This window comes from Myxocyprinus asiaticus, chromosome 41, assembly GCF_019703515.2.
Source record: "Myxocyprinus asiaticus isolate MX2 ecotype Aquarium Trade chromosome 41, UBuf_Myxa_2, whole genome shotgun sequence".
NCBI lineage: Eukaryota > Metazoa > Chordata > Actinopteri > Cypriniformes > Catostomidae > Myxocyprinus > Myxocyprinus asiaticus.
Genome location: NC_059384.1, coordinates 13,443,390 through 13,456,905, shown reverse-complemented (window position 1 = coordinate 13,456,905; position 13,516 = coordinate 13,443,390). Strand labels below are relative to the sequence as shown.

Genomic DNA, 13,516 nt, shown 5'->3' with positions numbered 1-13,516 from the left:
CATTTTTCTGTACCCTTCCCCAGATCTGTGCCTCGGTACAAACCTGTCTCGGAGGTCTACAGACAATTCCTTGGACTTCATGGCTTGGTTTGCGCTCTGACATGCACTGTTAACTGTGGGACCTTATATAGACAGGTGTGTGCCTTTCCAAATCATGTCCAATCAACTGAATTTACCAGAGGTGGACTCCAATCAAGTTGTAGAAACATCTCAAGGATGATCAGTGGAAACAGGATGCACCTGAGCTCAATTTTGAGTGTCATGGCAAAGGCTGTGAATACTTATGTACATGTGATTTTTTTTTATTTATTTATTTTTTTATAAATTTGCAAAGATTTCAAACAAACTTCTTTCACGTTGTCATTATGGGGTATTGTTTGTAGAATTTTGAGGAAAATAATGAATTTAATCCATTTTGGAATAAGGCTGTAACATAACAAAATGTGGAAAAAGTAAAGCGCTGTGAATACTTTCCGGATGCACTGTATCTCCCAGCTCATTGGTTTGATTCATGGCTTAGAACTTTTTCAAATGCCTATGGAGAAAATAAATGGAAAAAATACTTCTGGAACCAAAGGTGTCTGTTATGATTTTTAGTGCTTTGATTGTCCATGCATTTACAGTAGCAATGTGTGTGATTGGACAAGTGAATTATTTCAATACTTACAGTGCAATGTGCGGAAATCGACGCCCAGGTATGGGTGCGAGCCTCTTCGTTCAGGTTCAAAGCCTACCTGACTTCTCACTCTCACATCTCCTAGAAGGCATCAACACACAGGTCCTCAAGACATTTGTTAGAAAACACAATGTACACTTTAACCCACAGCAGGGTAAGAGGCTTGGCTATGGGGGTACAGAAACATACACAAACAGGCGATGGAAGAACACAGAGGGGGTTTGGGGGCTGGGCCATGCATTGCCATGCCAGAGGGACTTATGCATTACTATTCAGACGGCTAGGAGCACAGGAGGACGAATGGAAGAAAGACAAGCTTGTGCTATAGCCCAGGACAGAATGGAGAGGAAATCAGAGGGACCTCAACGAGGCTGGCCAAAGCTCTTAAGTCACATCTGTTAAAAGTCATTCAATAGGCCTTTTCATCAAACTCTTGGCTGTGTGTGTGTGTATTTGCATGGGGAGGGAGGGGGGGGGGGACGCATAAACTTTAACGGAGTAATGGCAGCCTCCAACATGTCAGTCACTACTGATTGGAGTGTATGTGCAGTGTAGTCAATGTGTAAATTAAGTCAATAAACAAATAAAAAAAATACAGCCTCCCACCGGTTTATTTACTTACTTGAAAACAGCTGTTTGAATATTACACAAGCCCCTATCAAAATACCAAAACTGTGAATTACAATTACATAAAAACACTATTTAAATGAATAAAAAAAATGAAAGACATGAGTTTTCAAACGAAACATAACAAAACAAAAAAAATAGCAATCATAGAATCGGACCAAATGTACAAGTCACATGCCACAGGCGAATCAGACATAAAAATAAATAAATAAATAAATAAACAGACGAAAGCTATATGAACATGCAGAAGAAAAAGAGGTTGAGAAAGCAAGAGCCACATCCAAGTGACCACTATCGATTAGGGTCTTACTGTTTTACGTTAAACCTACGTAACTTCTCGTACGTAGCCAAAACTTCTCCCCTGACACATAAACATTATAAGACTTTTAAACGTGAGAAGTGCCACTGATTAGGCTGTGCCCACTGATGCAGGTCTTTAAGGAGGAATGGTGTGGAAGAGTTGTTAAAGGGATAGGCCGTGAAAGCTAGTGAGCGGTTGTCTCTCCTTGTGAAGATGTATGTGTTGGTTCATACCTGGTGTAAACACGAATGAGGGTTTGATTGTTTTGTTTGTCACAGCTTAAAAAAAACAAACAAAAAAAGAAATTATGATCAAATATTAGGAGTTAGAGTTAGCTTTACTGGGATTTTGGCTACATGCTTAAGAAAGTGATGTTATAGATGTGTAGCTATTCCAGGTTATTCAGAATTTTCTAGCGTCTTCATCATTTATTGTTCAGTGTAAAGACAGAAGGCAAGGCAGCCATGGTAAGACGGTAGTTAATGTTCATAAGAGGAATTAATTTATAAAACACTGGACATGATTGTGAAATGATTGTGTAAATGCCAGTCAATTTAATTTTAATGTAGACATACATGGAACAAGCTTAAATTGAGGTGCATTACTATCATGTAAAATCTCTGACAGCACAGACGAGGAGCCTCATGTATAAAACCTAGCATAGGTTTTATCCTAAAAATATGTATACAAACAAATGGCAGATTTTGAGTACACACAAACATTTTTAGATTTATAAAATAGTTTGTTCGCCACAACCTGCACAGTTCACTTTCTAAATCCTAATTGGTAGGGCTGAGCTGTATGATCATATATAGGCCTAAAATTCTGCTAAAAAAATCGATAAATTATCTATAAATAAGATAAATTAGCTCGATTTGCACGTTCGTGAGTGCATGCAAGAAGCTCATTCACAGTGGAATGCGTTTGAGAGAACTTGCATTGTTTTTAGCGCTAGCGAACACGCAAGCCACTGTGAACGTGCTTCTCTCATAGCACTCAAGAACGTCAAGATTTTCACTGAAAAAATCACTTACATTTAGTGTTGTTTCTCATCAAAAGTACTGAGAAGTAGAAGACTTCTTTTAGAAGACTTAAGAGTATAACGCACAAGTCGCATGGACTACTTTTATGATACTTTTGGGTCCTTTTTTAAGCTTAAAAGCGAGTTACTAAATACTAGGGCTGGGTAAAAAGTATTGATTTTTAGATTATTTACAATCTTCAATTGATCGATCCCGATATCGATTCTTTTTTATTGTTTGGGCCCTAGTGTTATTTTTTTATTAATATTTTCTTAACATACCAAGTTAGAAGGTTCCTTGTGTAATTTATAGCATTAACTGAGAGAATTTCTTTCACATGTAAGCAAAATAGACAGTATAACTGAAATGTACCCAAATAAATCAGAACTAGGGCTGTCAACTGATTTAACATTTTTAATCGAATTAATTTCATGATATGCCGATTAGTCAAAGTAGTCGCGTTTATAAATATTTGCTGAGAAAGGTCCTCAATACATGTGGGTAAAAATATCGATTTTCCAATGCATCGCAATCTTCATTTGAACGATCACGAGATCCTTTCACTGCATTCAGAGTGGCGCTCCGTCCAGCAGCTGTGTTTGAACGCGTTCTCATCTTGTGCTGTCACTATAGATCTTTTTCACACTCCGGGTCTTAGAATGCGGAAGTAAACATTTGCAGGGTAAACTTCGACAGTGGTGAATGGGAGTGAATGGAAGATCGCAGCAAATATTATTTTCACCTACCCATTTGCTCCAAGACCAAAAGAAAAAAATCCACTATTACGTTTGAATGACTTTCCAGAAGAGGAAAAAATAGAGAGCGGTGGATTAAGACAGTAAAATGGGAGAAGATGCCAAATTTACTGTCATTCTCAGGAGCTGTGATAGAAACCCCTCGCAGCTGTGGTAATTCGTTTTTTAAAACTAATTTCAGGGTAATATAACACATAGCATAATGTTATAAATTTACACTCAATATTTTAAAAATGTATAATATAAAAAATTTGCAAGATTTACGCTGCTAAATAAGGCAACATCACAGTCTGTGAAAAAGGACTAGTGTCAAGCCTGAGTGTGGGTTGTTGTCTTTACAGCTTCGCGTTGCCTATACAGCTGGAGTTTCGCTTACTGCCCCCTCCTGAAAACAGGTGGTACTTCAAGCTTGAATTGCTTTCTATGGTAAGAATATTTTTTATTATGGTCTGGGAACATGAATATTTGCGTACATTTTTTTAACACGTTATTTTCATATAATTAATCGCACTGAATTAACGCATTAATTCGACAGCCCTAATCAGAACCAAATCAAAATCTAATCAAATCGGGAAATGTGTATTAATTTCCCAGCCCTACTATCAACTACCATTATATTGAAAAGATGGACTAAGATATTCATTACAATTTCTCCTTTTGTGTTCTGCATAAGAAAGTAAGTAATATGGGTTTGGAACGACATGAGGTTGACTAAATGATGACAGAATTTTTATTTTGTGTGAAATATTTTTGTAAGGTATTTTGCTTCTCCAGTAAATCCGGTGTAGGATTGTGAATGCACTTTTCAATTACCATTGCACATACACCGTGTTTGTACAGCAGGCCCCTAGGGCCTAATTTATAAAATGATCTTAAATGTGAACGCACGACAATTTCCTTAATGTTCCTACGAATGATTTATAAAACGTCCGTATGCACGAAGAAATCGCAATTCATCTTAAAAACATACACTCGTTCCACCTACAGGACACCCACAAATTTCCTAATATAGTGAAAAGAAATGCAATAAAAACGCATGTGCAAACTTATTCAATTCGTTCATTCATATAAAATGTTCTTGTGCGATTGGCCAGGATTTCAAAAAAAAAATTTAAAAAAGAGAAAAAAAAAAAGGGAGTGCAGCGACCAGTTTCTGCCCATACATTGTAACCTAATCAATAATTCAGTGTAATCAGTTATTCATTTACATCATCAATAATAAATCCATTCATTGGCCACTTTTTTCCCATTAATTTCAAAAAGAGGTTTGTGCTTCTTTACATATAATGAAGTATGCATAGTCTACATGGCAATCGTGTTTAAACTACATGCGCATTCTTTTTTCGCTAGTCTGTGCGCTCTTTTTTTTTTTTTTTTCACCCAATTTGGAATGCCTAATTCCCAAAGCGCTTTTAAGTCCTCGTGGTCGAGTAGTGATTCACCTCAATCCAGGTGGCGGAGGACGAATCCCAGCTGCCTCCGCGTCTGAGACCGCTAACCCACGCATCTTATCACGTGGCTTGTTGAGCGCGTTGCCACGGAGACATAGCGCGTGTAGGGGCTTCACGCCATCCACCGCGGCATCCACGCTCAACTCACCACGCGCCCCTCCGAGAACGAACCACATTATAGTGACCATGAGGAGGTTACCCCATGTGACTCTACCCTCCCTAGCAACCGGGCCAATTTGGTTGCTCAGGAGACTTGGCTGGAGTCACTCAGCACGCCCTGGGATTCGAACTAGCAAACTAGCGAACTCCAGGGCTGGTAGCCAGTGTCTTTTACCACTGAGCTACCCAGGCCCCAGTCTGTGCGCTCTTGATTACGCTGCATTTTAGTATTTTAGTCAAATTATTCAGTTTTACTTATGTCCTTTAAACAGCAGACAAGAGGCTAAAGGATGTATTGATGAAAAAATGTAGGCCAGTTTTAAATAAGGGATTGTTACAGTGCTTTCAACCATCTGTATATTGATTTAGCTATGCTTTAAGGGTTTTATAACTATAATCTCTCCTCACTCCAAAAATTTACTTGGCATATTACATACCATTTACTACACCTGCTGGTTATCTCGAAGGTCTCAAAATTAGTTTATTATGGTAATGTGCCGATAGGGCTATAAAGAAATATTCTGTTACAGCAGAAAAGCATTTACATAATGCATACACAATCTAAATATGACCACATTCGGACTGATCGTACGTACGTTTTATAAATGAGGCCCCTGGATCTTTCAGTGTGGTCCTAGTCAATGGGGCAAAGTAAAACGAAAGAAGGTCCCAGGGGTCAGCAATCAGGCTGAGTCGGGGTTTGATAACTATTAAATCAAAGGAAAATTCAGGGAAATGCTAAGCAATTCCCATTTGATGAAAGACTTAAGCTTTGGATGTAACAAAGAGATTATCAGAGGCTTTTTTGACTGACGGTAGAGGCTCTCCATCCCCTCCCTGTTACACAATCTGTTGTTTAATGGGTGTGCTTGGTAACTTCCAGTGCAGAGTGGTACAGCTACCCTGTGTCTGCATTTGTTTACAGGTTGAGTGTGTATGTGTGTGTCTCAGGCTGAGAAGATGGTGCTTACCTAACATGCGAATATACAGAGCAGTTTGATCAGAGCTGTCATAGGAGATTGCTCCGCGTCTCTGCGGGGGAAGAGATGCAGACAAACGTCACTATTTGCATTTACTCAAACATGCAAGAAAAACTCATATTCAAGCCAAATGCTCAGCAGTGTATATTCAAATACAGCTTAACCAAACACTGCCATTACTCACAAAAAAAATCAACAGTAACACACAGTAGTATCTGTTGTGTATTTCCCTTCAGAAACCATTTGAAGATTTTCTTTTATTAAAAGAGCCTATTAACTTTATTTATTTGTTTTTGGCAGTTGGAACAATTTATCAAAAAACACACATCCAGCTGATATGTGTGTAAACAACCAAATGACATGGACATTTATATATGCTTTTCTTCTAAACATTAACAAATAAATCAGACTAAAAAGTCAAAGAGCTTTTAAAAGGCAAGTGACATACAGATAACAATACTCACTTACTGTTCTAAAGGAAACTGGTCAAGACATGGTATTACCATGTTTTTTTAGACATGTAACCATGGTAATATTATGGTATTTTGTTAAGTACCTTGGAGGGCAATGTAAATATTATGGTTTATTGCACTGTAAGAATATGTTAATCGTTTAGTAGCATATATGGTATTATAATATGGTACAATCACTGTACTTTTTGTAAGGGCAGTAAACAATATGGAAGTACCAAAGAAGTATGAAAGTAATAAAGTATGTACAAAGTAGAGCTGGGTTAAATATATAGATTTTTCTAATTTGAGTAATCCCAATATCAATACTTAAAATCCCCAAATCAATATTTTACTTTTAGTTTAAAGTTAACTTCAGCTTTGGTTGCATTGATTATACCTGTTAAATAAAAATCAATTGGAACACATAGTTTGGACCCTGTTGTTTTCATGTACCTACCAAATTAGAAGGTTCCCTATATAATTTTCAGCATTGGCTGAGAAAATCTCTTTCATATGTAAACAAAATGGACATTATAAATGAAATTTACCCAAATAAATCAGAATCAAAACATACTGAAATCAAATCGAGAGGTTGTGAATCAGAATCAAACACCCCCCCCCCCCACCCCCACCCCGAATTAAGCGTGCATCATCTGTCCTGTGTAATCTGCTCTCCTGTCCATTATGCTTCCATACAGGGCCACTCAGAAATGTATTCAAGAACAGACACTCGTACCACTGCTTATGATGCTCTGTTGCATGTGATTGGCCCATCCAGGGACGGAGGACGGTGCATTCTCTGACCTCAGCACTTGAAAGAGGCTTCTTTGTGTCGAACATGCAGTTTAATTACTCGCTGTTTCTTAAAAGGTAGCACAGGTTTTTTTTTTAGATGTCATAGGCACTGCTGGAACAAAGAACAGTCTGAACAGCAGAGGAAAGCATAAGGGCTTGTTATCAAATGCTTTGCGAGAAAAAGAAACAGATGAATAGATGAATAATTCGACCTTTTGCTGTCATACATTTTTTGTCTTGTCTTTAAAAGTCCCCAAAAATGAAAATGTTGTTCCAAACCTATTTGACTTTCTTTCTTCAGTGGAACGCAAAAACATATGTAAGGCTTAAGGCATCTTTCTTCCATACAATGAAAGTGAATGGGAAGTCTGAACATTCTGCCAAACATCTTGTGTGTTCAACGGAAGAAAGAAAGCCACTGATGTTTGAGACAGCATGAGCGTGAGTAAATGATGGCAGCATTTTCATTTTTGGGTGACCCATCCATTTAATTACTCAAACGCAAATACATACAGAAACAAGGCTTTGGGCATCCTTTGGAAATAAGTATGAGGAGAAAAGCTCATTGTGAAAATACAAGAACCGCCATATATATATATATATATATATAAAAACCCGTGCATCGTACCCAAAGACAACCACTTCAGCGCTGCTCTTAGATGGCTTTTCGGAGTGTCCCCAGATGGCATACAATTCAGCCTCTCACGTCAATAGACTGAACCAATTTGCATACTTGATTTTTATCCATTAACAGTCCTCCCGCGCCTTAAGCCTCTGTCCAAATGCACACGAGCTGCAACTACAAAGATGATTTAAACACATTATGCGTACACGTAATCCAGCGCCAAGTGCACTTAACGAAAATGAAAGACAGAGGGTCCTGTAATCTGCAGGCAGGGACAGTTCGGTCGGGGTATTAATGTGCTGGAGGCCAGTCTACATTTTGAAAGGCAACAGGCCATAAATGATAGCAGTGCTTCGAGTTAAACTAATAACCAGCAGAAAAGATGAACTGTAAAACTGCAAAGTGAATATCAGTGTTGGAGAAGCTACTTTGAAACTGCAGCTTGCCAAACTACAAGTTACTCATTTAAAAGGAGTTAAACTACATTCAAGCAACCCTTTAAAAAAGTAGTTAGCAACACTACAAGATACTAACAAGAAGTACATTGAAGCTATTAAAGGGAACAATATTTTTATAACAAATTTACAACAAAAACTAAAAACATTTATATAGCGGAGTCTAAAAGTGTGGAACATGAGCAATTAACTAAATATTTAGCAACAAAACGGATGACACGGACTTCTGCAAGGGAACTTTAAAGAATCTGTAAATCATTTATTGGTGAATGGTTCAGCCAAACAAACTGATTCTGTAAACTGAATCTGATTTACGAACACTACTTGAGAAGAATCAAATTTAGGATTTTTTTTTTTTTTTTCATTTTATCCCCTTTTCTCCCAATTTGGAATGCCCAATTCCCCCTACTTAGTAGGTCCTCATGATGGCACAGTTACTCACCTCAATCCGGGTGGCGGAGGACAAGTCTCAGTTGCCTCTGCTTCTGAGACCATCAATCCGTTTGTTGTGCATGACACCGTGGAGACTCACAGCATGTGGAGGCTCATGCTATCCTCCGCGATCCACGCACAACTTACCACGCGCCCCTTTGAGAGCAAGAACCTCTAATCGCGACCACGAAGAGGTTACCCCATGTGACTCTACCCTCCCTAGCAACCGGGCCAATTTGGTTACTTAGGAGACCTGGCTGGAGTCACTCAGCACGCCCTGGATTCGAACTCGCGACTCCAGGTGTGGTAGTCAGCATCGATACTCGCTGAGCTACCCAGGCCCTCCTCTATTTAGGACAGTTTTTAAGAGCGTGTTTGATTATAGAGTGCAACAGTGCCCACTTTTTCAACTGTCTTTTTTCCAGAAGAGTTTTTCCCATTCATTTTTTCTATGGGGACTTCATAAAAGCATTCGAAGCAATAAATCAAACCAATAACTCCGAAGTGAATCACGACATTGCACACTTTGATTTGAAGCAAAGAAGTATTTGAAAATCAGACAAAAAGTCCAAAAAGTGTCCTTAATGTTTTTAATGAGGGAATGAACTACAATCCCATGAAGCATTGCGAATGACAAAATGGAATTAAAAACAATTTAAACTGTTGACTTCTAAATAGTATAAAAAATATATTTTTTTTATTTTAACTAAAAATTCAAATGAAACTGGAAAAAAATTAAGTGCAATTAAAATGTGTGTTGTTCAACTTTTTGAAAGATGGCTAACAACAGTTGTGAATTTCGTTGTCTGGGAAAATACATCATTTGTGTGAATACATTTGTTTTGTTCCCTCCTTCACGATATATATATATATATATATATATATATATATATATATATATATATATATATATATATATATATATATACGCAATATCCAATTACATCGACAACCCCCGGGCTGAGGGATCGGTGAATATTTTTGCTTTAGTGATTTTGCATTAAAAATTTAATTAATTTATTGAAAAAACGAAAAACTTAAATCAAATAAATTTCTCAATTCAAATTGCGCTCCAAACGAAATTAAAAAGCAATTAAAATAATAAAGTGATCAAAAAAATTATATATATACACAAGTAACCACCTTTCCACTTACAGTCAGGCAAGTATCCATCTAAACATGCAGGAGGAAAATTACTTACACAAATGAAGACATAAAAACTATTATAAGTGTAAAAATAATCATTATAATGATGATAATAATCACTGAAATATAAATCATGGTTCGAGGTGAACGTGTTTTTGTTTTGTTGCAGAGTTGTGTTCACAATGAACTGCTCTGTGCTCAGAACTCAGAGCACCCCCTGAGGTCATTTGCAGCACTCATAGACGATACTGTTCTTGCAAAAAAATTAAAAATAAATCGGAAGACAGAAACAAAGAGTGAGAACTTTTACATGCGCGTGTTCCATGAGCCTGCACACCTCCGTATCAGCACGTCAGACATGCGCATAGACGGTCATCTGACATCTATATAAATAATATAAAGTGTGTTACTTCAAGCGCGTATCTGTGTCTACGGGAAAATTATTTGTAATATTAATTTAATAATAATAATATTTTAAAATACATTAATGGAAAAATGAGCCAAATATTGTCTTGACCTGGTCAAAGTCATCAGCTATTGGCGATCACTCTGACCATCGTTGATCCCCGAGATCGTCTGTCGGCACAACCGTTATATGAATTTCTCTCTATAAATTAACAAAGTGTTCAGACAGTCTGCTTGCTTTTGCGACACATTCGGAATCATTACCGCTTATGCCGGTGTCGTTGCGGCTCGCATCGTGCGTGCGCTTGTAAAATTTATATTTTAAAGGCTCATTATTACGGTTTAGTATTTTTCTGTAATGTAGAACAGTGTTAGCAATGTTACTTATAACATTCTTTCTCAGCCCTGGAACTGAGAAATGTTACTTATAACATTCTTTCTCAGCCCTGGAACTCAAGCGATTTTCTGATGCCCCCCCCAATAAATATATTTAAGTAATTAAATTAATATCATAAACGTGCGACAACTAGTCGACTAATGGCTTAATTTAATGCCTAGTACTTGTCGACTAGGAAAATCTTTGGTCGGGGGCAGCCCTAAATCAATCACAGTAGGCCATGGGAGTGGACGGTCGCTGTAGGGCTTGTTTGGCGAGCTTTGTTCACTGCAGTTCTCTGATTGGTGGAACGTTTCCCTTTAGGATAATTGGTAGCGTAGTTCTTCACCAGAAATTCCGCAATTAAACACAATTTAAGTTGAAATAAGTTGAAATTACGTGGACTGATGGCTTCAACAGAAACGTATACCACTGATTAACTACACTGGCGCTCACAGTAGGTCTGTCTTTAAAGGTTTATAAGTTGTTGTTAAAACACGATTAGTCTATGCAGAAAATGAATGGGATATTTACTTCCGGAACCAGACTGTTGCGCACTATTGCCTCAGTTCGTTCAGCTACAGAGGTATATGATCAATTCAAAGTAGCACTTTGAAATACTACACCACTACTCACTGGAAACTGTTTTGAACACAGCTGAGGAATACATTTTACATACTGAAAAACGTAGTAGTAATCCTTAGTTAGTTATTCCCCTACACTGGTGTATAGGCTAATGATGGCACCTTACCTCAAATTACATTTTGACACCCTCTATCTGCTATAGCCACCATTCAGCCTGTGAAAACCGAGTATTGAGTCATCGCTATAGCCGCGGCAGTATTTTAGTATCAACAAACTCAGTGTTTACACACATTACTTGGTGTTTTTGCGTGTGAGTAATTTCTACCAGGGGGCTGAGCAGGGCATGACAAACCACCCAGCCGTGTCCATATGGGCTGAGCACACGAGCTGCATCAGCGCAGCCGGACACGGAGAGCGGGAACGGAGGAGTTGAATTTCTTGGAGAGGCCAACGTCGCTGTGCGCCAGCGAGGCATGACGGTCTGCTCTGTTTTGCTGACTTTCAGCGAGCTGGCTTGGGGCCCGAAAAAAAAAAAATCAGGAAATTATTTTGGAGTTCAGCACAGATAGTTCAAAGATAACTGAGGAAAGCAATTCCCCGAATTTACCTAATGACAGACACAAAATGTCACTGTCTTCACTCATCCTTTCACTGATACTTTTTAAAATCCAAAGTAAGTCTACAACTAACAATTATTTTGATAAGAGTAAAAGGTCTAAAAACCCCACTTTCAAACCTACCTAGATAACATTCCACCTCATTTATAATTGGTCGGAATGTTTCAGAGCCATCTAAACACTATTATGTTTGTCTGGCACAATACTCCAAGTAGCCTGTGGCAAACATGTAATGCAAGCCCATCCAGCTAGTTTGTTAAACAATCCATTCCTTTCTGTGTCATTCATTGATCATTCATACTTCATTGAGACACAAAGTTCAACCACAACTATTTAGATGATTAACAACTCATGCAAAGACTCAAAAATGCATTATGTCACAGCTACTTCTGCACAAAATACTACGTATGGCAATTAGAGATTAGCACGAGTAATTGGCTAACTGAGTTAACGTTCTGCACCAGCTAGTCGACTATTACAAACATTACTCGAATTTAGCAAATAGATTTTTCTTTGCGCATATGCCTGCCATGAGCAGCACTGAATTATACTGTACTTTCCCTCCGAATATCTTACCAAATGTCCAAATGTAACAACTGAGTCCACTAGTTGGTGTTGTGGATGTGTGTCTTCGAGGTGTTTGATGAGAGAAAGAATGATGATGGCATCCCTAGCCATGTGTGAAGCCAAGTGTGGCAAAACTTGTAATATTTTATTCTTATTGCATTATACTCTATTGGTATTTGGTTCTTGTTGGAGTCATCCCAACCAACAAAGAAAAAGATCACGCGAAGCTGTACGAGAAACTCTGAAGCTTATCAGACCAGTATTTGTTTATGTTCGTTGAATCTCTGAACACCGACAGAACGCATTTTATAAAAAGCAACTTTCACCACTTGTTTTTCTGAATAATAACACATGTGAAATTACAAAAATGTGATAGCCTTTATGTAGACTCAGAGTTTATAAATGTGCATTACCCTGAAGCTGCCAGTATTGATTTCTATGTTTCTAAGCTCCGGGTGAGTGCAAATTGTTTTTACTGATATTTTTAAATCTTTTCTTTTTTTTTCTTTTTTTATTAAAGCATATTGTTCATTTAATTTTTTCCTGAAAGAAAAGCATAGTTTGTTGAAGTTAGCTTATCTTGAAACCGTTCTTAGTAAAGTTTGTGAATAAAACAAAATATAAATTTCACTCACATGTTATAAGTGTTATTTACGAGCAATCGATTAATCATTTTTGTGGGTTAGAGTACTCGACTACAAAATTACTCATTAATGCCCATCCCTAATTGCAATGCAAATTAATACCTTGTTTAAACTTAACAAAACAATGTTCATGAGTGGACATTAACAAGTTGTCTAGAAAAGAATCACAACACCTGCCATTTATGTACAATCACATACCGCAAAACATCCATATTCATACACATTCCACATTTCATCTGAATGCATTATGGGTGTTTAAAACTTTCTATGTAAACAAGGTGTTGTTGTGATATACAAGCTTAGTTTCAAAATGCAACAATCAACTGCTGTCACCGTTTGCACTGTTTTGAATCTCTGACATTTGACATTTATCGCCGCATCTATGTTTACTGTATTTCTGGATCCACTGTCACTCTGCAGTATTCAAAGATGAAAAGGATTAATTT

At 37.6% G+C, this 13,516-nt stretch overlaps 1 protein-coding gene across 6 annotated transcripts in view; it reads right to left on the bottom strand.

Annotated features, from left to right (window-relative positions):
• The window catches only part of LOC127432126 (high affinity cAMP-specific 3',5'-cyclic phosphodiesterase 7A-like), a 46,942-nt gene that overhangs the window by 11,757 nt on the left and 21,669 nt on the right, over positions 1-13,516 (bottom strand). The window contains exons 2-5 of one of the 6 annotated variants that reach the window (XM_051682945.1): positions 5,963-6,023; positions 1,838-1,882; positions 1,299-1,331; positions 668-757 (exon numbers count right to left, since the gene is read on the bottom strand). In XM_051682945.1, the coding sequence (XP_051538905.1) occupies positions 668-757; positions 1,299-1,331; positions 1,838-1,882; positions 5,963-6,023 (229 nt within the window). The remainder of the gene's footprint in view (positions 1-667; positions 758-1,298; positions 1,332-1,837; positions 1,883-5,962; positions 6,024-13,516) is intronic. The other 5 variants (XM_051682946.1, XM_051682947.1, XM_051682948.1 and 2 more) reach the window with 5 other exon arrangements.